General features: G+C 42.8%; 1 protein-coding gene across 1 annotated transcript; it reads left to right on the forward strand.

Annotated features, from left to right (window-relative positions):
* Positions 1-793: 793 nt before the first annotated feature.
* On the forward strand, positions 794-23,493 carry ube2h (ubiquitin-conjugating enzyme E2H (UBC8 homolog, yeast)). The gene is made up of 7 exons (XM_035621574.2): positions 794-1,091; positions 15,360-15,436; positions 16,377-16,451; positions 16,538-16,577; positions 17,452-17,504; positions 18,535-18,663; positions 18,842-23,493. The coding sequence occupies exons 1-7, from the start codon at positions 1,039-1,041 to the stop codon at positions 18,964-18,966; spliced, it is 552 nt and encodes a 183-aa protein (XP_035477467.1). The 5' UTR covers positions 794-1,038; the 3' UTR covers positions 18,967-23,493.
* Positions 23,494-24,610: the final 1,117 nt, after the last annotated feature.

The following is a 24,610-nucleotide window of genomic DNA, read 5'->3' on the forward strand; positions in this document are numbered from 1 at the left end:
AAATATTTTCATTCCCCCTGTTGCATCTCAGACTGTTTTCAGCTCATGTTCACCATTTGCTGTGGCTGAGTTGCAGCCATTTTGAGGCCTGTACTCATCCTAACCTCTGGCTTAGAGGGAGGTTAGTTACTTATCCGATATACGGTGTATTCCTTACCATTTACTGTTTTATGTAAAAGATTATTATGAGTATGTTATTGATGGAGAATTGTGAGGACACAAGAAAAACATCCCCATTATCAAGGCAGATATGAGACAGGTATTAGGCCAAATATACATTTCTGTTGACTTCAGAATATTGTTTTGGTTAGATATAAACTATATTGTGTACATTTCAACCTAGCTTACGTCTGATCTGGCCATTTAATGGAGAAATTACAAAAACAATGAACCAAAAAATATATTTCACATGCAACAAAATCCCCCCACACACACACACACACTACAGTTAACAGAATGTGTTCATCAAAGGGTTGTCAGCTGGTGCCGGACATTTTGGGGTTTATATCTCTGTCACTTTTCTCTGCTGGAGAACATGGAAGACAGGCATAACCAACCAAAAGCCCGTGCAACAGCATCGAAGACTGTTTTAATGTCAGTATTCGTTGCATGTGTATACATGTGTGTGTGTGTGTGTGTGTATACGGGTTTAAACCATAAAATAACAAACGGCGATGTAAATGGTAACAAATAGCACTTCGCGCGACGGAGACCACCAAAGGTGTTGTGAACAAAACTACAAAGATGGCCGTTTATGGTGACGTTTTTGTCGCACACGTGTGACGTAGCCCGCGGAGGAATCCTAGCTTGTCAGAGCCAATGGTCAGAACGCTGGGAGCCACTGAGCAGCGTAGAACTACCGTTAGCTCGGCCACTCGCTGGAGCAGGGAGACGCTGGACCGCCAAGACGTTTCGCCGTGAACATTTGCCGACAAGCAAATGTTAACTTTCGGATAGTGCCGTTTGCTAGGCCGTCTAGCGTTCCCGGGGGCTAGCTCTCAGTTTGCTGTGTGTTCTGCGGAGGAATAGCCCAAAAAAATGTCGTCTCCAAGTCCGGGTAAAAGGCGAATGGATACCGACGTGGTGAAACTGTATCCTTTCTCAACACAAACCGCAGCATCTCAGTCGCCGTCTCGCCAACTGTGTGTTTGTATGTGTGATGTGAGCAAATGCCGTTCGTCGTCGACGCTGCCCGTTCGTCTCGGGAACCCCGAGACGAACAGGGAGCTCTCATTGTGCACGGTGTTTCTGTGTAAACAACATTTTGCTAGCAAAGCCAGAGTGTTAGCTATTTCTGTCCCGCGAACCGTCCTGCGCTCATCGGGGACAGCTGTGTTGAGCTAATCACATCGGTCCCGTGTCCTCCCAGCGCCGACGTGTCTCGTGTAGCCGCGTTAGCTCGTCGTCGATACGGTGGAAGATGAGTGCAACATGCGGACCAGAGCAGAACGTCGGGAGATGAAAGACATGCCCGTAGCATCGTTTGATCACCTCGTCGGATCGGGCTGCGGACGGGCTGGACATGAAATCGCCCCATGGCAGTTTGGGTTCTTTGTCCAGCCTGTCGTTCGCCAGGGCAGTGGAGTCAAACTGTCTCCTTGCACGTTGATACAGCAGCTTGTTTACATTGCGCAAGGCTAACGTCGACTGGAAATGCTGCTGTCTTTTGTTCCACTTTAGAAGAAAAAAACCCCAAAGCGACGGTGGCTGTACTGCGCCATGCCTTTGAACGTGTGTCCCCGCAAGAACTTCCTTCGTCAGCCCACTGGGGCTTTTGCAATTGTGTTATTGCATTTGCCCACTTGACATGTTCCCTCGTATCGCTGCTGAGCTGGCCTGCTGGTTAATTTCAACATCAAAATGGCCACCTGATCTGTGTGTCTCACTGTACTTCAGCGTCTGCAGGCACGCATGTGTATGGCTGACTGGAATAATATCTACAGTGGTTGTGATGGGCTGTTATTTTTTAAAATGTATATTGGATTTGGTGAGTGAGTGTGCCAGCTGTTTGTGAAGTGCTACAGCAGGTGTCATGAGCCTGCAGCCGTTTTTCACGGTGAAATGCTTGAACTTTTGAGGCAACATGATCCAGTGTGCTCTCCTTGTCACCGTGTTTACTTTGATACTGCTGATTTGTTTGCTCTGCTTCTCTTAGGGCGGACAGGGGGCGGGGACTCTGAAGGAACAAACCCATAACTACACATTTCCTGTACATACAGTGATCTTACAGAGCAGTGCGAACAGGTAGTTTTGTTTTTGTCCCAGCACAGTGGGGACCAGCTTAATGATTGGGTAGCCTGTTACTAGCCGGAAAACCACAAGAGGGAGGGACTTAGAACAGCTGATGGGATGGCAGTGAAGCTTAGTCAAATATGGGGCTAGAACTGGGCTGGTCAAAACAAACCAAATACAAAGGGGGATATGACCCAACATGGTCAGTATAATCGTTAAAATCGTCTTCATCGTCTTCACTTGTACATCTATCATATATGACTTATGCAACTCGGATTCTTCATTTCATAATACATCCTGCCTCATACCACCACATTAGTCAGCGTGTGACGAGGCCATACATTTGTAACTGCATGTGGCTGCAGTATGTGAATACGCATCAACGGGGAGGCTGCAGCTTGTACTTTTTGAAGCTAGAATTCTCTTGTTATTTTGGCCGGTTGCCCTTAGGGCAATTTGTTACGTCTGCTTGCAAACAACGGTGCTTGTTTGAGCAAGTTTCTGCTTCCCCCACTCGACTCTGTTTATGTGTAGGCTATGAGCCATGAGTGTTGAAGCAGACAGGACAAGAGCTTTTCAGAATTGCAACGCACGCACGCACACACACACACAATCTTGTAGTAGCTGTACCCCCCTCCTTCTTGAGCTACGTGACTGACAGGCAAGAGCAGGTTTGCTTCTTGCCACCTGCTGAAATCCATACAATGACCAGTGTGTGTTTTAGGATATCACGAGTTAGCAGTGGGCAGCATGTGTTGAGGAGAACAGCCACAGTGGTATAGAGGTTTGGACCCCACCCACTGTTGTGTTTAAAAGTAGGTATGCAAATTGGGATTTACTAACTTGCACAGCACATTGGCTCACTGCTGACTGGCTGTCTTGTTGGACTGAAGTAGGGACTGGTATGGGCAATAGTTCCTTCCTTCTGTTTTTGTCCCCAGAGCAAAACTAGCATTAACAGCCTCCTCTCTGTGCTCCGTATGCCTGTGTCTCCCTCTGGTGTAACCAGAACCTGAAACTCACACTGCCTTTTAGACAGGAGCAGCTCCTTTCTTATGTGCTGACGGTGAGAGCGCTCACGCATTAATTTGCTGTGGCCACCGGAGAGCTGAGAATCTGGAGCGGAGACCATTAGGGAATTCGTGAAAATGAATGTTAGAATGACCTCAGCATGTAGTATCACTGGGTTTAAGCTTTGTCCTCAGCCACACTGATGAATGGCAGCCTGCTTTTTGGCCCAAATGTACAGTCTTTGTGTTTGCGTTGCATTTGAGTTGACAGTCGCCGGAACTCTTTGTACTATTTAGCGAGGTTGTCATGGAAAGGATTCAATTCTTGGTTTACACTGACTTAACTATATTTTTCTTACTCTTTCATCCTTCCCCTTTAAATTTATAGCCTTGAGGGGCTAGAGACTAGCTGTTTTTGTCCAATATTTGCCAGGCTGTATTCCCAAACCTTGAATTAGATTTATTCTCCAGTGACCGGCATAACTTCTGACCACTGGCTATTCAGTGCTGCTCCTGGCAAGTTGCTTTAATTTTGGAACATGGTGCTTTTGAAAAAGAGTCTTAGTAGAGAGTGTCATTTAAAAGAGCTCTACATTCAGCTTTTTGTTTGGGGTTGACTGCACATACTGTGTAGGTAGTTGTGCTGTTATTTGCATGTATTCTACTCTACTTGGTCTACTCGCTTTACAAATGCCTTTCAAGCTGTAAGCTGCTGGAATTTGAGCACAGGTAGATAACAAAGGACTCAGCCTATTGTGAATGTTAACACAGGGTCTTGTGGTGTCTGTCCTATGGATTTTAATGCAGTGAGTGGAACAGAAAAGGACATGTGTAGGGTTATCTGGACAATGTTTTTTTTAAATCAAGAGAAACCTGAAGAAAATGAGATGTTTTTACAAAATGTGATGCATGTTTAAAAGATGATCAGGTTTGTCATGTAAATATCAAGGCTATTATTCATCATTAACCTTCGCTTGCTTGTCACCTCATAAATGAAGTTATATTAGGATTTCTAATATTTTATTATCTAAAATAAGGTCTAAAGGCTAAATAATTACTGAGTGTGTAACCTTGAAAAATGTATAAATTCTTCTACATGGCTTCAGGTAAACCGGTGTATTTCTTTATATAGCAAATTACAAAAAAAATTACATTACACATTTTATGTAAACAAAGCAGCATTTCAACCTTTGTGAGTTGCTGCCAGAAGGTCTGGAAGTGACTGGATAGCAGTTCTGTGAAGCATGGCCTCCAGTGAATTATATCTGTGACTGTGGGGAGTTGTTGGGAGGGGAGTTGCATGCTTCATCATTATACCAGTGTATATGTGTTTTCATCATTTAACCCCAAATCAGAATTACCAATGCTACAAGTACGTTACTCTTCACCATTAAAAATAGTTTTTTTCACCCCTAGCATCCCCTTTCACACTGAAGTGACTATTGAGGTAGTACTTGGCTTTTGGTCATCTGGATTTATTCACTTGTCCACAGTTGGGGTAGGCTTGAAGGGACAGTGTCCACCACTTCCCTGTGTTTTTTTGATTGTCCTCCCCCACTCCCTTCCCCACCACATCCCCCTCCCCTGCCTGAGTGGAATACCAATCCTGAGCTTTCTCTCCTCTCGGCTTGGTGTTTCAGCCCCATTGTACCCTTGTAACATGACATCCGGATAGCATCAGCAGCAGAGTCCTTTGTGTTTCCCCGTTTACAGGAGCCCCTCAGACCTCCACCTCCCGCTGCTGTGTCAGACCATGTCATACAGTCACAGGCAGCTAATCTGGACCCAGCGCTATTTTGCTGAAACTACATGCAGTTTACTGTAGGGAAGGAGCCAGCAGTTTTCGGCTTGTTCCTGACAAAGAGTGAATGAATGAAGAGCAGCATGATGAACCCATGACAAGAATGAGGAAAAGTCCAGTCAGGAGATGTGGCTACATAAACTGACAACAAGCTTTGCTTTAATTGTGTAATAGAGGCTACTTCACTGTAGTACTAGATACACATTTACAGAAAACTAGAAAGCCCCAGTGCCATTTTACATTATATTGACAGCAAACACATTGTGTAGGTCTAAACGCGTCTGGCCAACAATAACATGAAACAGATGTTGTAATATGAGTCTTTCAAATTGCAAGTTGTTTGAATGGGAGTTTACAGTATGTGTGGAGATGGGATGTGGAGTTTACTTATCAAGGTTAATATTTAATCCATAGTAACATGCTCAAACATTGGCTAAGACAATTTTGGGAATGGCCCACCTGCTGCACATACTCGACCAGTAATGGCATGGAATTAAAAAGGCTGAGCTGCGATACTTAAGGTTTCCTCAAGTCCTGGGAAAGCTAAAAATACAATGCCTTCATGCGAATGGTTTTGTTTTTTGTGTACAGTAAAATACAGTGTAGGTTTTAAGATTTATATGTTGTGGTTCTTGGCCTGTGTGCCTGTGGGAAGTCATGAATGAGTATGTAATTGTAGGAAAAAATGTTGTTCTTCTCCATCTTAGATATTCGCAACCCAAAACAAAAATCGTTTGGCAAACTCTGAATCTTATAGACGCTATGTTCTTCTCACTTCATATCTTACCGATGCTGAGTTGAAGACCCTTTTGTCTTTTGCTTTTTGTCTTTAGTACATATTTTTGTCAGTCTGAAACCTTAAAAATTGTACAGTCTCTGATTTTCTTTAACTGATCATCATTTTTTTTTGTGATTGCTCAGTGTTCATACGTGTTTCGTCTGTGTCCATGCAGGTATTCTTAAAATTATACCACATCATCCAGCCCCATGGAGGTTCCTGCTCTTTTCCCTTTTAATTTCTTCATGAGTGAACGTAAGGTAACCTATTAAATAGTGGATGAGGCCCCTTCTAGTCAGGGGAGGGGGCTCCACCTTGATTGACAGCCCTGTTTCTGGGGACCAGGAGCAAGGCATCTCTGACAGTAGGAGATTTGAGGCCCTCACTGTTAATCCCATAGTACAAACAGTGAAGCTTCCCGCACGCATGGCTGAGTTCCCTTAGAAAAACAGATGGACTGAAGTTCCTCTCTTTGTTTTGCATGCAACAAAAATTTTTTTCCTTGCACTGGGGAGCTCAGCCTGCTTCTGCCTCTCACGTCCACTGCTGCTTTATACCGAAAGAGTGACAATAGCGTGTTTGGTCATGTGGGCCAGTGACACTGAATCCTGTTTTTGAACAATGTTGACTTTAAAATTGTATTTTTCCTTTGTTGAGGCTAACATAGCTGGCTGCTTATGAAGCAAAGGAGCCTTATCAAAAGTGCACCCCACACTATCCACACCCTTTACTTGACCATATCTGGTTTTCCACCTCCGTCTGTCTCTGCTGTGTATCGAGGTGATAAAAAGTATCTGTGTGTCTCACACTGCTGAAATTCAGCTTTCTTTGCAGTTTACTAACATTGCACTGTCGAAATTCAGTTTTTTTGGTCTTTTCAACAGCAAATCTAGTCTTGTCAGATTTGCTCATTAGACAGATGCCTCTGATTCAGGTCATTGTTTCTCCTGGCTCAGTTTTGTGATCATTAATGGTTATCTCATCCGTGTGTACGTGCAGTCCAGGCACGTGCATACGCACAGAGACTCTGCTACTGCTGTAAATAGACTTTTGATTTAGCGAGCGGCTGAGAAAAGAAGCAGCTGAAGGATTCACATTTGATTGCAGTGGGTGGGCTCTTATCCCTCACCAGAGAAGACAAAGAACTTAGCCTGTGCAGTACTGTGCTGCCCCTGCTCTCATGCAGGGAGGTAGCCTTCAGCTAGCACAGTTTATCGAGGGCTGTATCTCGTGGAAACTAAATCTTCATTTCCCTGCATCGATTATGATATTTGCTTTAGCTGTTGTTGAGAAACTGAGCTGGGTTTTTGTTTGATTTTTGTTTTTAGGGTTGATTAAAAAAAAAAATTGTTTCACGCATTGTTTCATGCATATGTATTATGCAAAAAGATGCACATGCATTACATTATGAAATTTATGGTTTGGAATGACTTTTAGACTCATGCACATTTTAAAGCTGTTACTGGAATGCGGGACAGAAAGGATCCTCTCAAGGTTTTTAGGCCTCGGGGGTGAGCTGAGAAAATGTAGACTTGTGGGCACTTAAAATGAGACAAGTTGAAATGTACCGAGGGTTCAACATATTAGACTAACTCTTAAAACTCTTTTACATTGTCTTTTTTGTTTATTGTTAGACATAATCCGGTAAATCTGCAGATATTGCTGTTTCCTTTTCAAAGCAGAAATGCTACTGAGGTATTCATAAAGTAAATTTACTTCCCATCCACAATCCAGTGAGTGCAGTACTGAATTGCCACTCGACATTTACATGTGGATTTCAGTGAGTCAGGCATTTGGGGCCATATGTCCATTGATATGTAAAACCTGCTGCAAGGTTTTCTTTGGCACAGGCCGCACACGCTGGCACCAAGTGGTCCATCAGTATTCAAACACTCAATGCATCAGAAGGAGCTGAATGCTTCTAGGACAGACAGTTTTAAGTCCAGCTTTGCCTGATAGAGCCACACTTGACATGTTGAATGGATAGTTGATAATTTAGATCATTTTGAAAAAATGTTCTTACATTATAGGAGAATGCTTCTTTGGGGGTTTTTTCTGAAACACAACCAAACCTGGGAACTGTCCTGTCTAGCCTGTTAACGTTAACCACACATTCTTTTGCATGGTTTGCTCTTCAAACGTGGATGAACGTTGGAGAAAACAGCCGATGCGGAGGAAACAAACCAACTTGGTTCCTTGCTACTGAGACAGTTGTAAGTAGTCACCACAGCAAAACATACTGTAACGTGTCAACGTTAGGAACTTCTGAATGATCTGAACAAAATATTACAATTTATTTAACTACACTCTAGTTTGTTTCTTAAAATAATTTGTGAGCCTGCACTAGTTGTCAGAGGATTATAAGGATAACAGGGGTGGTTTGTTCAGGGTTAGTCACAGGCTTAAGTTTGAGACATTTGTAACCAATTTCCTGTCAGAGATCGAAAGTTCTTGTGCTGGGTTTTTTTTGTGATAAACAGAGGTTAAAGTAAGGGAATGTATCTCCAAAATCTTGACTTAAAGAAAGCTACATGTCCTAAAATCTCCTGATTTCTTTGAGTTTGCTTGTGGTCAGTTTTTCTTTATAACGTCTTCTACGTAGTTCTGCCTAAGTCTCGGTAAACCTGAGCTTCATCACTTCATCAAAGATTAGATCACGCCTTGTGATTAATTAATTTGTTTTGGTTCCACATATAACAATCACATGTGCTTAATCCTTTTACAAGTATGCTGTAGTACTGTACAAGAACCCTTCTAGCTGTGTAGACCTGCTCAGGTCTTCAAAGCTCCATCTATTGTGTCTGTTGTGAGATTGTGGGCAAGAATAAAGGAGAGTGAGAGCAGCTAACATGGCCGCAGGGCTGTTACTATCATACTAGTACACCTCTCTTCGCTTCTCATAGCCAGCAGGGACCCCATCATCTCATTGGAGAGCTGAGAACAGGACCATAGCAGGTGTTCATTGACAGTGGGGGAACTGGGTTAAGGCTATTGCAGAGCTTGTCTAAATCAGATTTGGACCATGAACAACTGGCCGTATGCATAGCATTAGCATGCATGAGTGCCATATTTCACTTTTATGATATGAACGCATTAGCGCAAAGGGAAAGCGTTTCCTCTGCAGGGCAAGTTGCATATTGTTTGTTTTTTAACAGCTCAGTAGATATTATACTGCCATAATGAGTCATTCTATGAGTATTGCTAATGTAAGATTTGTATTCAGCCATCTGTGAGTTGGCTGAATGGAGCTGTTGACTTCTTGTCTCATTCTAATTTTCGCCCCCCTTTCGCTCACCTCGTATTCACAGGATTGTCTGTTTACTGAGTCGGCGAGCTGGTGTTTTTTTAAGGGGTTTTCTTGTGGTTGAAATGGTCCAGCAATGCTCCAAATCTGCATTAAAATTAAGTAGTGAGAGTTTGACTTAATGAGCAATAAAAGAAAGTAAACAGATGGGGGGGGGGAATAAGTTGGCCTCAGTATAGAGGGAAAGAGCAATGGAGAGGGTCATTGGGGTTGGCTGGTAGCGGCTGCAGTGGAGAGCGGTGTTTGTTTGGTGGTGAGCTGATTAAATCACACTCTCACAGCAACAGCCTGCCGATCACTCACTCTGCCTGCTGTGGCAGGATGGTTGCTGTGCTACGCTAGCGGCCTCTGTTTTCAGGCCGCGGAGTGTAGTGGAGGTCACACAGTAATCCTGCTTGGCTCAGTGCAGTGCACTAATACATATGAAGTTGAATGCAAAAACACATTCACGAACGGGCTTGGACGCACGTACAGATGGATGTTTATGCAGACGAGCAAACCTTCTTACACTTACGGTCACACACTTATGAAAAATTAATCTTCTCTCTTTCATTAAGGCCCCATCACAGAAAGTGGGCACTGAGCCCATATTCAGAGGAGGAAGATGGAATAGCTTTATTATCATGTTGGTATTGACCTTGCTTTATGTTTTGTACTGTTTTTCAGCTGCACAAGGCTTCTTTCTGCAGTCTTTAAAGAAGGCTTTCTTTCTTTATCTTTTGTGGTTAATTATTAATAGCTTTTGCATTTTATTTGATAATCTATAGTTGTGTCTCTTGGTAGAGGAAGCCTCCCCATTGCTTACACCCTGAGGACAGCTGCTGTATTTCCTGGCTTTCATCTGCAAGGCCTTTGTACATTTGTCGTTACGATCTCTGTATAGGAGAGATAAAGGAAGGAGAGGTTGCTGCCTCAGAGTTCCACACTTCTGAACAAAGATGTGGTCTCAAACAAGTTACTCGCTGTCAAGGGTTCATTTGTTCATCCCGCCATTTAAACAAACTGAATTGACAAATTAACATAATACTTCTGTACTGAAACTCTTTCTCACATTATGTTAAATTTCAGTTCGAGGCCATACAACTCCCTGGGACAAAACAAAGACCTTTTGTTGTCAGCATGAGGTTTACCTAATGTAGGTATGCTGCAAGGCCAACCTCACTGAGACAGAGCGTGTATTCACCAGGGGCAGGATATGGCATAAGAATCTCACCTCTATTCATAGCCATTGAATATTATGGGTATATTTATAGTGCGTAGATAAACTCTGCTATATTGGCTCTGTGTTAACACATGTCAGCATACACACTATACAGTCCTGGAGATGTGCCATGCTGCATGCTAGATTGCTGAACTACTGCTAGACTTTTTCTAATTGAAACCTGTTATGTCTCCACGACACAATCACCTGAACAGGTGTCACTGTATAGTAGCACTACATTCCTGCTCTTTGTGTCTTTCAGAATCTGTCCCGTGAAAATTTAGAGCTCTTTCGGAACCTTTCTTGCTTAAATCAAACACCTACTTTGTTACAGCCAAAACAGCAAACATGAAATCCTGTTGTCCAAGTTGCAGCTCAGTAGAAAAGGCGCTCCACGTGGCACTTGACTTGGCCCTAGAATATTGCGGATGCATTTATACAGATGAGTATTATAAAATGCTGCCTCTGATTATGTTCGAAGCAAGAATGCTTACGTTTTTTGCATGAATCACCTAGGAATCTGCATCGACCCTTAACTATCATAATCGAATCCAGGCACTTGTTTTGCCTGGTTGTGTGTCTGTAAAATACACTTGGGCGAATTTGTCATCATATGCCTGCAGTCCATAGCAATGATGTCATTCACATCCACCGATCTGCCTGCAAGGCTAGATCAGCATTTGCTCTCTTCTTTCATTATCTCTGCATCCTTCTCTCTCCCTCCCTCTCCTTTTGCATCACTCTTTCCACGTTTCTTTATTCTTCAACAGCTCTCTTTATCATCTTCTCTAGCATGTTACAGCTCTTCATTTTGTTGATCTTATTCTACCCTTTTTTTATATGTTCCTCTTCCCTGCTGTCCTTTGGGACTACCAGTGAAAAGTGGTGCATCTTATGTCCAGTCTTTAATAGTCTTAATAACCATTAATAACTGTAAATTCTGCATTGTGACCCTTCTGTTATGCATTAAACTAGCCAGTGCCTAGTTCTTTAGCCAGATCAACAGCTTATGTCTCAAGCGTCGTTAACACAGCATTGTTTGACAGAGTGCTGTTTATGATTCTCCTTCGCGTTTGCTTTCCATACTTAGACCGCAGTCGGTTAGGAGGAGATATTTTTGATCTCGGGTCACTAGGGGATAGTGGCCTGAATGGACCAGAATGAAAAACAAGACATGTCTATACCACAACTGTAAATGCTATTTACTGCATATTTTTGCACTTGAGCCTTTAAATGTGCCTTATAAAGTTCAAAATCAGTATGACATCAATATAAGTCCTGAATTTAAACTTTGGAACGTTTAAAGATGCTAATTTGTAGTTCTGTCAAAGCTTTTTTTTCAAGACAGTATGTCGATGTATGAAGAAAGTCTGGCAGTGAACGGATATGAATACAAGAGGCTGCTACACTGCAGTCATGACAAGATGTTCTTCTATGTTCTAGACTGATTGGTCTCTGTGTATCAGATTATACGTGTGTGTGTAAAAGGATATTGACCTGGTGCTATCCACAGATTATGATTTATCTTTACTAATCCAAGGTGGGGGATGGACTGAGAGTTGTAATTGCTGGGAATGAGAAACAAGTCAATATATGACCTTGATCCAAACACTGACATTAGGAGTTAATTGACCTAAAATGTGTTAATTTGGATTATAAGGCATATCCTGTAGAAAGATATGGTGATTCAGTTGTAACTGTTTTTAGCTTAAAGAGACAGGAAACAGTGACTTGATTTGGCCACAAACTGCCAGAACATAGTAATTATTGCAGTTAATATCAGTTATTTCAGACCAACATATTCCATTTTCCGTGCAACTTTCTTTACACACTTTGTCCACACAGCAGAACAGTTAAATATTCCACATATTCATTTGCATGTAAACATCCCTGTAAAACCCAGTTGCTGACTTCCTTCAATGTCTTTTATTACGTTAAAACCAGTTTGCCTTCCCTTGTTGGAATTCAATGTGTCATGTCCCGATTCATAGTTTATTAGTATGTACTGTATGTCCTGCCAATTTATTTATTTATTTGTCCTCCGCCACTTATCTTAGTGGCTGTTTGTCAACTGCACTCTCTGTCCATCTTCCACTCATCAAACAATTGTTAATTTACAAGCTCTACCAAGAACTGTTCAGTCAAACCTGACAAACTCCTTCATAGTAAGAGGTATCAGAGGTTGACAGTGACTTGTAGTTGTTTAGTGGTCGGAGTGGAATGAGTGTTCGGAGCCTCGGGCCTCTCTGTATGAAACAAAAGGGCAGTGGGTGGGACCACTGTGACTAAGACTCAGACTCCCACATAAATTAATAGTTGTGGAATTGGCCTCACTAAAGACACACAGATGACAGGATGAGGTCAGAATGTTTATACTGCAAAGCCGAGAGAGTGTTTCTCAAAGTAAAGATTGTGAGTCACGTGTTGCTGCAATAGTTTTTCTCCGGGCAATTCACTGGACGACCACACCCTCATTAATATGAATAATATGCCGGTTGTGCGCGGACGGCAGGTTTGTCGGCTGATTGTGAAGGAGGGGGATAGATGAAGGTGCTCAGTCCAGCCACAGAAACTGGACATGGTTATTTGTGACTTTTGACTGCACTTACGTTTGCCCTACGCGTGTGTGTGTGTGCGTGTGTGTGTGCGTGTGTGTGCGTGTGTGTGCGTGTGTGTGCGTGTGCGTGCGTGTGCGTGCGTGCGCGTGCGTGCGCGTGCGTGCGTGTGCGTGTGTGCGTGTGTGCGTGTGTGTGTGTGTGTGTGTGTGTGTGTGTGTGTGTGTGTGTGTGTGTGTGTGTGTGTGTGTGTGTGTGTGTGTGTGTGTGTGTGTGTGTGTGTGTGTGTGTGTGTGTGTGTGTGTGTGTGTGTGTGTGTGTGTGTGTGTGCGTGACCTGTGTTCACATCATCATGTGAGTTTAACAGTATGTGAGAAGTCAGTTGGTGCAATATGAGCGACTCCCTTTCCCTAGCTCCTCCTACAATCACATGATCTCACCATGGTTTCACGAATATTTACAGAGCACGGAGACCCTGACCTGTTTTTTTTATTTTTGCTGGCCTGTAATTTTGGTGTCATTGAAAGTGACCTCATCCTACTATCACGGCCTTCTGTGAATTTCTCCGCATGAATGTTAACTGAACGTCTTCAGGGTGAATGTAAAAAATACAATTTTTCACAGACAGGTCAGTTTTTCTCTGGCTTTTCAGACAGTAAGGCCAATGCGGCACAATCAGTGTTGATTCAACCCTGTTAATAGTTTATACCCACTCTGCTACACTACTATCTTCCATAGCATGACACACTGAGTCCATACCATCCCCCTTCTTTGCATCACTGCCCCCACTCATGTGGTCGCACACACATTACCTCACACACCACTGGTTTCACCGCTGGCTAGGTGCATTTCATAGACGTCCTCACACGAAGGGCAGATCTGGATGAGTTGCAGAATGTAAACATAATGCATGAGGCCTTTAACATACGGTGTGATTGTTGTTTAGCTAACATGCTTCAGATGGGCATTGTTCTTGTGGCGTCAGTGGTCGTTCATTTTGACCTGGACTTTGGTTCAAAGAACAGCTCCTCCAGCATGATTCAGAACAGACAGGTTCCTCTTCTGTCTGACAATGACACATTTCCTTGCTGAAGCCAGGGAATCAGTCTGCTCTTGCAGACTCAACCAGAGCTTAAAATAACCTCAAGTTTGATTTAACCCTTTGGGGGTCAGTGCTGCTGCTAATGGGATACACACTCAATCAGGATTGACAAGCCATCTGCTGCTGCGTGGCATGGAAAACTGATTTTTATCCCATCTCCTGTACTTCCGGACTCTAATGTGTTCTATCAGTCTTTCGCTCTCATTTCGAAATTGTCTTTTCTCTTTTTATCATTTATATTCTCCCCAGGTCTCTCTCTGATTCAGCCCTATCTCCTGTGCTCCTTTCCTCTGCTCTCCTCATCCTCTGCGATGATTTTGTCTTAATCGTGGCGATCAAGAATGATCAGCGAGAGCACAGAGCTCTAACGGGGGATTTGCCATATGATACACTGAAGAGAAATAAGCAAACATTCTTTGTGGGTCGTCATTACTGCAATTCTGACTACAGAGGAAAACACTAGGCGATTATTTCCTCCGCTAGCTGTAAAACTTCTCCTGTGCAAAAGCAGTTTTTTCCTAAATCGCAGCCACTTAATGTTTGGAGGTGGTAAGAAATTAATGTAATGTTTTATTTTAAAAAGCTGCAGCAGGGACCTGGCAGCAAGCTTTGTATATCAGATTTGTAACCAGTATGAGTGGTTTCATAAACGGGTACAATCTGTAATGCGTCTCTATGTCGGGGATTTGTGCTGTACGTCCAACTGGGCTGTTAGCGAGTGACAGGTGGAAGGAGGAGGCCTGCGTGGTTATGAAGCATGGGTGAATATAATCTACTGGCCCAACCAATGACGACCTCTGTGTGTGTGTCCCTCATACTTCACATTTGGTCTGTTGTATGAATCCAGCACGCTGAATGACTAAGTGCCTACACAGTTATCGATTGTCGTTGACGAGGGTGTCTCCAGGACGAGGGGTCAGAACAGAATCCAACTGTGATTTTCATGCATTGATTTGTTTTCACAATCTTGTCAAAAGCTATCATTTCTCTCTTTAGTCTTCATAACTCTGCAATGGTATGGAAGAATGATGTTGGGTAGAAGAGAGGAAAAAGCTCAGACCCTGCTAATGTCTTTCCTGCGGTGGTGTATTACACTGTAAATGACTGCAGCTGAATTAGCATTTGAGAGAGGCCAATTTAAGTTGTGTCCCTGAATATGATTCAAGAGCGGCTCATTATTGTGGTCACTCGGCTCATGTGTGTGTGTGTGTGTGTGTGTGTGTGTGTGTGTGTGTGTGTGTGTGTGTGTGTGTGTGTGTGTGTGTGTGTGTGTGTGTGTGTGTGTGTGTGTGTGTGTGTGTGTGTGTGTGTGTGTGTGTGTGTGTGTGTGTGTGTGATCACGTGAAGCTGTTGTTGCCCTTAACCGCCTTTTACAGCATCGAGAGCAAGCATGAAGTCACCATCCTCAGTGGACTCAATGAATTTGTAGTGAAGTTTTTCGGGCCACAAGGAAGTAAGTGTTTCTCTTTTTTGATTTAAACCAAGATTTGTTTTTCTTTTTTCTTTTGCCCTGACTCATTGAACAAGTTTCCTTATTCACTGCTGAATCCTTTGGCTAATTAATGCATCCCAGAATGATCAATGATCTTGGGTGTGTTTTCTCTCATATTCCAAGAAACATCAAACAAATGACGCAATATTTGTTTGCGTGTCCTCCACGTGTCCTGTTTGAAACAAAGAGAAGTTCGTCCCAGCCGGTCCGGACTGAAACCAGGCCCGAGGCCACAGAGTGGAGAGTGAAACGGAGAGGAGTTAAGCTTGAGGGAGAATTTGGATGATAAGAGCGGCTTCCACCAGCAGGAAATACTTCCTTCGTTTGCTGTTTGCAACATTTGTCGCACTGAAACTGCTGCCACTTACACACCAATAAAGAGAGGAAGTGGGTGTTGGACCCTGTTTATGATTCCTCAAAACTGTGCCACACAAAATGATTCTGCTGTGCATAATGCACATGACCGCTGCAGCTCATCCTCACCAAGTGTGAGTTGAGTTGTCTGCGTGCTGCCCAGTTTCAGTGGGGCACATGAGGGTCCTGTTACACACAGCTATTCTGGGAGAGCACCGCATACTCAATCACAATCTCATTCTCCTCCTCTTTGATGTCAGTGCATTTTGTGAAGTGATTTGGAAGTAACAAATTCCCCCGGGCCGAGATATATCACTGCATAAAATAAAGTGGCAGAGAGAAGTGGTATGTGAGGCTGATTTCTCCCGTGGTTCCCCCTCACTGTTGTGTCTGAGCGAGAGGAGAAAGGAGTGAAGAAGATTGATGTAACCCTGCAGTGTCTAAATCCCCTGGAGTGCATGAAGGATGGATTGTGATGTTCAGCGGAGTGTCGGCCTCTGTCCTCAACCCTGTTCTCTTCTTCTTTGTGTCCCCTCATCTCGCACAGCGCCGTACGAGGGAGGTGTGTGGAAGGTGCGAGTAGATCTGCCTGACAAATACCCTTTTAAATCGCCATCAATAGGTAAGAACGCTAGAGTAGTAAGAGATCATTTTTTAAGTTCAAATTTTCTGTCATCATTTATATCCTGTTTTTTTCTGTCTTTTCAGGATTCATGAACAAGATTTTTCATCCCAACATTGACGAAGCGTAAGTTGCCATTATGTTGTCAATTTGAAGTGTCAATGTTAGAGTCTCATGTTGTAAACAGTTTGTTTGTCATTGTAACGAAAAACATTGGTTACATTTAATTAATATTTTCGGTATTACATAAAGTTGTGAGCCACAGTTTGACTTTAATATGAGCCACCAGTTTTTGGCACCATCGGCTTACGGCAGCAAATGACACAAATATTTAACTATGCCAGGCACTTTGTTCCTCTGGGCCCATTAATCCACGACTTAGTGGCCAGATCCCCTGAAGGATACATGAAGGTGGGTGCGTCTCTGGGAGGACTGACAGCCTGAACCTGTGCCTCCTCCCAAAACTGAGACGGTCCGGCCTCACAAAGGCAGCAAGTCATGGGGCATGTCGGCGCCTCTCATCTGAAAGTGTTGTACTTGCTACCAGGAATTGACTGACAGAATGTAAAAACCATTCTGTGATGCCCCTGTTTACAGATCCACAATTCAATTCAAAACTTAATGGGCAACAATATAAAATGCATAGTAAAAGTGTCAACATGGTCAAACAGTGACGTTTGTGTCCATTTGAACACAAATAGTTGGTAAATCAAACCTGGTGACATGATATTTTTCAACTTTACGAGTAAATGGCAATTGTGCCTTTGACTGCCACACAATTAATCATGGGATACTAACAGCTGGAAAGGACTAAACCGATTTTGTCCTCAAATTACAACCACGTTTGAAGCAACATTTGAATTTGAACAGACCTTGTTGGGCAGTTAACACATTAAGCTCAGGAAAAAAAGAAGCAGGGGAACACAGCGACACATATATTCCAGCTCACCTCCCTTTGGCCTCACCCCTCTGACTCTTGTTTTTCCTCTCGGTTTCCCAGGTCAGGGACAGTGTGCTTAGATGTCATCAACCAGACATGGACAGCCCTTTATGGTGAGTGGCCCCTGCTGCATATGTGTTCATATTGGGTTTCCTCGCTGGGCGGTGTGATTATGTGCTGCGGAGTTGAACCAGTGCCATCAGCACCAAAAAGGTGACCCCCGGCCCCCCGCTAGCAAGAACGGGCGCATTAGGGCCATCGGTGCACAACTGAGCCCTAATCGACTTAGTGAGGGGAGAAGTGAGAGACGTGCTCGCAAAAACTCTCGATGGCAGAGATTGTACTTAACCGTCTCTCACCCAGTCGCTCTTCTCACTGTTACAGTGTCTCTTTCTCTGCTACGCTCCTGTGTCCCTCTGTGCCCTTCTCCCTGTGTATCTCCCCTTTAGCTTCTCATTACAATCACTCCACAGGTGTACGGTAGCTGTTGAGGAATATAAATGACTTCACAGTAATATCCCTAGCAGATATCCCTCCATATTTATTTTCAGCGATGTATGACAGAGTATTAAATTATCTTGAGTCTCAGGAGTTTTGATTAAAAAAAAAAAAAGATTTTTTTATTTTTTTATTTTTTAAGTTGTCAGGTGAGGAACTTTCTCTGTTCATTTTTTGAATTACTATCAATATTGTTGTTTTGTTTTTTTAAAGGATCTTGTTTGTGTTATTTTGCCTTTGTTTGATCTTGTATAAACTACTGTCAAATCAGATTGGACAAACACAAAAAGAATAGACCAATCAACCAAGCACTGTGTGTAATGAGTCTCTGCAATAGGAGAGGGAACAAAAGCAACTGATTGAACTGTCTAAACGTGATAATGCTGAACAATGGACTGTAGGAAAACATTTGTTTACCCCAACGTGAATGGACCCAACACTGACCTCTAGGAGATGAGATGAGAACTACATGCTTTCTACCAGGCCTAGGCCTGACAGCAGAAAGGGAAAGGGATTAGTGTGGTTGTACTCTCTACAAGCCTGATGGTATCTGCCGGCTAATGCTCATCAGATTTGTCTATAACCTCATGATTATCCTTTTGTGTCAGTTGCTTTAAATTATGTCATTTCATCTGCTTCCCCCAGATCTGACCAACATCTTTGAGTCGTTCCTGCCCCAGCTGCTGGCTTACCCTAACCCCATCGACCCCCTGAATGGAGATGCAGCTGCCATGTACCTTCACCGGCCCGAGGAGTATAAGCAGAAAATCAAAGGTTTGGCTCAATAAAGCTCTGCCACCTGTTGATCCCAGATCCCTTTAGATTCTTCTATAATAGCTCACCTTTAAATTCAATATCCAACTAAAGACTATCATTTTTTTATCCCAGTATTTACTGTCTGACCATGCTCTCTTTCAGTCTCTTATCTTTCTCTGCATGTTTCTGTCCACAGAGTACATCCAGAAATATGCAACAGAGGAGGCTCTGAAGGAGCAAGAAGAGGGGGCAGGCGACTCTTCATCTGAAAGCTCCATGTCTGATTTCTCAGAAGACGAGGCCCAGGACATGGAGTTGTAGTGATGGGAGGGCTCCCCATCCCGCCCCCTCCTTTAACCCCCACAAAGACTATATTTGATTTCCTAACCACGAGAAAGCAGACTTATAATATTCATATTTAAACAAGTTGATTTTTTTATTATTATTATTATTATTATTACTACTAAACAAGGATTTTTATGGATATCTAGCCTTTGGTGTGTTTGACAGACACCCTCCCATTCTGTAGCTGCTCCTCCCTACAAAGATGTCGCAAACGCTTTCACGTCCTCCCCCCTGCTAGCCCCACATCTTTTACGATGTGTTTCGTTGTCGTAGGCAGCATCTCATTTCTGTACTCGAATTTCACGTTTTAAAAATAGAACTTTGCAGTTTGACCTGAGTCCTAAGTTCCTCTCTTTTCCCACAATAGCTACTTGATTCTGACCAATGTTTTGTTAGTTGCTCCACCACGGAGCTTCTTCAGTCTTGCCTGCGCGGGTGCACAGCTCTACAATATGAACCTCAAGTCAAGACAGTATTTTTAAGGCACACAAACACACACAAGGTGTCTCTGCACACCTCCCACAAAAATACAAAATGTTTAGTGCCAACAAACACTGTTACGTCATCACTAAGGGCTGCCTCTGCATATCTTTTTCAACAAATTAATTGAGACGTTTCAGTTTAGTCTGCCTTGGCTGTTACGTTACTCTTTGTTGATCTGTTGCAGCTGCATGTCTACATGTGCAGTGCAAAAAAATAAATGCTTAACAAGATCAGGTTTTTGAAAAACGAATTGCATTAAATACATGTCTGATTACATTGTGAGAGACAATGTAGTGACAAAGATGTGGGGAGGGGGGCTTTTGGTGTTGATGGATGGAACGCACACTAGCTACATAAAACTGCATGGATGACTTATGCACAGAGGCAATAAAAAGTTGCTCTTCTCTTAGGCATTAGTGGAGATTCTGGTCAGACTCACTTGGCATTATGGGAAAAGGAAAGTAGACCAGAGCTACGCTTTGACCATCTGACCATGTGAGTTTAATATGTCATGCAGCTCGTACTTGTTTTCTGTGAAGAGGCACCCCAAACAAAAAAGAGCACCAAACATTCTCTTACAATCACCTGCACTCTTGCTTTTAAAACAAACTGCTATTAGTATTACTGGTCAATATCAACTTTCCAGGCAGAGAAAGAATGTAAGTATCACCTATTCTGGTGATTTATAAAAAAAAATAAGAAAACAGCACCAAAGTCAGTTTTTTGTTTTTTTTAGGGAAAAGCAACAAAAAATGGTCATATGGTTACTGAGCGGATCCAAGTACAAATGAAAAGTGATTTATTGAAGGTTGGTGTAGTATCAGTCCTCACATTCCACTGTTACATGGAGTTTGCCGCAGTGCACGCCGCTTCACACCGGTCTGACCTCTGGTATGTTCCCCCACTGCCTCCAAACGGACTCCCACACTTTTTTGTCTGCCTACCAGGATCCCCCTTTGAAGAAGATTTAAAAAAAAATAAGAGCCAAATATGACATTTAGGTTAGTAGCAATTGTTCATTTGAGGAAATTAATATTAATTTCACATGTACAGATTTGGCTGATTATCTGTCGGGGGGAAAAAAAGTGTGTCATTCATTCAGGGTTGATACGTTGTGGAGGGTCAAGATGTAATCCATGATGCGGGGAAAGAGATTTGCTGTCGCATCTTTGAGTTTTGACTGTTTTCTTTCCCCTTCTTTTATTTCTTGTACGCTTCAACATCCCCCCCCCCCCCTCCCCGATGGCGTCAACACCTTTTCCTTTTTGTTTTTAATTTTTGTGTACAGCATCTACCTTGTACAGTGATACGACACCTCCGTGTAGCCTCGTGAAAGCTCAGTGTTGAACCCGACGTACTGACCCGAGTGTTGCCTGTTGAGGCTGACATGGCAGTCAAACTACCTAGAAAATCTTGAAATGTATTCACTTCATAAATTGCAGTAAGAATTACAGTTGGGTTTTTTTGTGGGTCCCTTTAGCGAGAGATCAGAGGCCGAGTCGCAGTCTGTAGTCTGTGGGTCACCTTGTTACCTCTGATCTCCCTCGTCTGTGCCTCATCACAAAAAGGAAGGTGACCTATTACAGAAATCCCCAACACCATGTTTTCCCCCCCAAAAAAAACCAACTTGTCAAGCACATTAGTTTTTAATAATCCCACCGTTGCTCTCCCGCTGCAATCTGTCCTGTCCAAATTGTTTTATCACACCCCAACATTAACTCTGTTGCAGATCAGGGCTGAGAGGCTCGGGTGTATTTGAGCTACCGTAGGATTGTTAAGACGTTTACGGCTCAGGTTTGAAATACAGCTGGTTGTATCTTGCATAGCGATGAACACTTGCAAGGTATCGAGAGGATGGAAATCATGCTAATGTTTGTTGAACGGTGTTTTTGACATGTCAGGATAGTTAGTTTTTTTTTTCTGGGTGGTGACTTTAACTAAACAACATATGCTATATGGCTGTATTACAGGTAGACTTAGCTAGTATGGTATGCTTACCGGATAAAGCATTCATTGCTCATCTGACCTTTAGTTAGTGTCTGTTGTGTGGTTATATGTGAGATACTCCATAGATGTGCCTGCTTGTCCTCCTCTTGCAGATTCAGAGTTGTACAGATGAGTGTGGGTGATTTCAAACTCGGGTGACCTGTTTGACCTGCGGCGAGCCTGATGGATCCGACTGTACAGAAATCAAAAGTGTTGTTCAGCACCTTTCAAGCCATTGGGTTTTTTTCTCCAGAAAAGGAACAATTTAATACACACATTCTGTGCCCAAAAAACTGTCACCACGTGTGAATGCAGATCGAGAGCAGAGGGCACTTCCTCTAATTTGATTTCAATTCCTGATGTTTATCAGAGACGTTTGAAGCCACGATGTTGATCATTTCTCTCGTTCAGCCGGGGGAAGCTTTGGATGTTGGCTTCCAGCGGGATGCGGTCATTTTTAACTCTTGCAGACATTCAATGTGGTCAAGGCCGTACAGAGCTATGTGAATGTTTAAACATGTCTTGCTTGTGTTTGTGGTGAAGTTTGTGATCCACATCCACTCGGACGGAACAAACCTGTAAAGCTGTACCCAGATCCACAGTTTCACGACAGGCTTGTATTTCCCCCTCTGAGCTGCCTGTAAGTGTGTATTTATTCATTAAAGACACCTTTTTGTTTTTAATCTCGATCATTAAGTGCCACTTAATGCTCAGACATCACACTGATGAGAACTTGAAATTTGGGCTGTTTTTGTTTTCAGTAATTCAGATGCGAATTCTTGCTTTACTTTACATTAGTGCAGTATTGTACCCGAGTACTGAAAATACAGTATATCACAGTTGAGAATTGTAATGAAATAGCACATGATTATGCAGCGGTGCAACAGGGAACCAATGATATGGTCTTTTTTTCTTTGTCTTCTTCAAAAACAAGAATCTTGTGTTGGGTTCAAAGTTTATTTACATCTGTTGGGCAATAAATTGGTGAGAGACTCGGCTGTGGCCTGGCGTCGCTCTCGTAAACGGCAGGTCAACGATCTGATCTCTTCTCGTGGCCCCCGCGCGTTCATTCGACGGCAAGAGAAATAATCACTGCCTTTCTCTCGGGTTTCTCTCGAAGTCAAGCACTAAAGAAAATGTCCTTAAAACTAGTGAATGATTATGCTTCCCATTGCAACTTGAATTCTAAATTATTTTTTGAAAAAAACCGAATTGAAGGCGTATTTGTCTTTTGCTTTTTATTTAATGTCCTTTTGTCTTTCTGCTCTCCACCACTAACGCCACCGGCTCTAAGTCGACAATGTCTTGACTACCCGCAGTTGTAAACTGACTCCAGACAACTAGATTTCACACGGTGGTATAGAGCCTTAGTCCCACAGCCGCTGTCACACACTCCCCCACACCCTGTTGAACACAACAAGGATGAAGGCCCTGAGCTAACTGGTCCCTCATTGATCCATAGACAGGATATCCAGGGCCCATTATCCATTTTATCAGCACAGCTGCAGAGAGCCAGCACCGCCCCCCCCCCCCCCCCCCCCCCCCCCCCGTGTAGACTGTGTGTACTCGTGCACTTGCATGCTTCTGGTGTGGAGTTGGGGCTCGATCGGTGCACATCTCCCATTCTGTCTTGTGCTTGTGTGGATTCGTGCCCCGTGCTGGCCTATGGCAGCCATCAGGGGATTTAGCTAGCGCGCACACAGCATGGAAAATGGCAGATTTTCTATTTACATTTTTTTTTTAAATCAACAAAAACAATGTATTTGGTACATAGTGTGTGATACTTGAGGGTTAAAAAGTCAAAAGGTTTATTTTTTGTTTTTAAAAGTCCATCCTTGATCTTATTTTCATCACCCTCTTTTCCCCTCCTCCTCCTCTTGTTTTTTTTTCTTCTTTTTCTTTGCATTGTGAAGTGGGCATGCTTGTCAAAAAAGACAAAATGCTCTATTAATAGGCTTATAACCTCATAAATAGTTGTGTATAAAATAAACTGTTATAACTTCTTTTTTTAATAAAACATTCAATGTGTATAAATGGTCTTCGTCTGATGCTGATGATCCACATCTGTTTTGTAGTTCGGAGCGTCTCACCAGTTCTTTCACGCAAAGAAACCTCATTTATGGTATCGTAAATTTTGACATTTTTCCCTTTTTTAAATTGTTCTTTTTGCCAGCACAGACTGAGCTACATGTCTACGCTTTATGTCACTGTAAACAAAACATGTATTCACTTATGCATATACAGACTCCAGATGTTAAGCTCCAGGCCCCTTTTTTGCAGGTTCCTGCTCGACAATGACGTGCCCAAAATGAAAAGAGTATATCTCTGCAACGACAAGGTCTGTATGAATAATCTACGGTATCTATGTAAAGGTAACACTGGTGAGATTTCAATTTTGTATAAATGTTACTGGGTCAGAGTAAATGAAGACGAAGGAACACAACATAAGTGAAAGATTTCATGTCCGCCCGAAAAAGAAAGAAACCTCACAGTGAACATCTGTGTAATAATGCAGGTGAAGCCCATCCCTCTTGAAATCCATAGAACGACATCTGGACATGATCTGTGCCAAATGTGATGTTGAAAAAAAATGAAGCAGAGCAAAGTTACAGGCTTTCGAACATATTGATGTGAAGTTATCTTTTTTAAATCTCAGGTTTGTGTCTTTGTTTCAAGTTGCAGCCTGTGGTGCCTTTATCATCTGTTAAGAGTGTGTCTCAATCTCCCCTTGGGTTGTTTTGTTTCAGACAGCTATCACATAAATGGTTTTCTGATCTTGATGGATGCACACAAAATACAACGTGTTTCATGGGAACAAAGCTATTAAGCTCTGTCAAGTCAACCAGAAGAAACATCAGCGTAAATCGAATGGTAGCAAACCGCTTTCTTTCAAACTTTTAAACAAATCTCATCTTAAGTTTTATCACCGAAGCCCTACTGAAAAAAGAAGAGACCCTTTCTCATGTGTTACATCACTGAATAAACCAGCGTGTTCTCTGGCCAGGACAAGATTCTGCGACATAATTCGTACGGCCTCAGCAATATGAGCTTACGCAAGTGTATTGATGTCTCCGCAGAAGATCAAGCATTTTAATAATTGAGCGGTTAACTCAATTTTCCGGGAACAGGATTGTCTCAAGATTGATTAACA

Source organism: Scophthalmus maximus, chromosome 12 (assembly GCF_022379125.1).
Source record: "Scophthalmus maximus strain ysfricsl-2021 chromosome 12, ASM2237912v1, whole genome shotgun sequence".
NCBI classification, from domain to species: domain Eukaryota; kingdom Metazoa; phylum Chordata; class Actinopteri; order Pleuronectiformes; family Scophthalmidae; genus Scophthalmus; species Scophthalmus maximus.

What these genes read in the sequence shown, in the direction of transcription:
- ube2h (XM_035621574.2), top strand. Translation starts at nt 1,039, where the DNA reads ATGTCGTCTCCAAGTCCGGGTAAAAGGCGAATGGATACCGACGTGGTG. An exon ending in TTTTAAATCGCCATCAATAG is followed by an intron (nt 16,452 to 16,537) that starts GTAAGAACGCTA and finishes CTGTCTTTTCAG; the next exon opens with GATTCATGAACAAGATTTTT. An exon ending in GACATGGACAGCCCTTTATG is followed by an intron (nt 17,505 to 18,534) that starts GTGAGTGGCCCC and finishes TGCTTCCCCCAG; the next exon opens with ATCTGACCAACATCTTTGAG.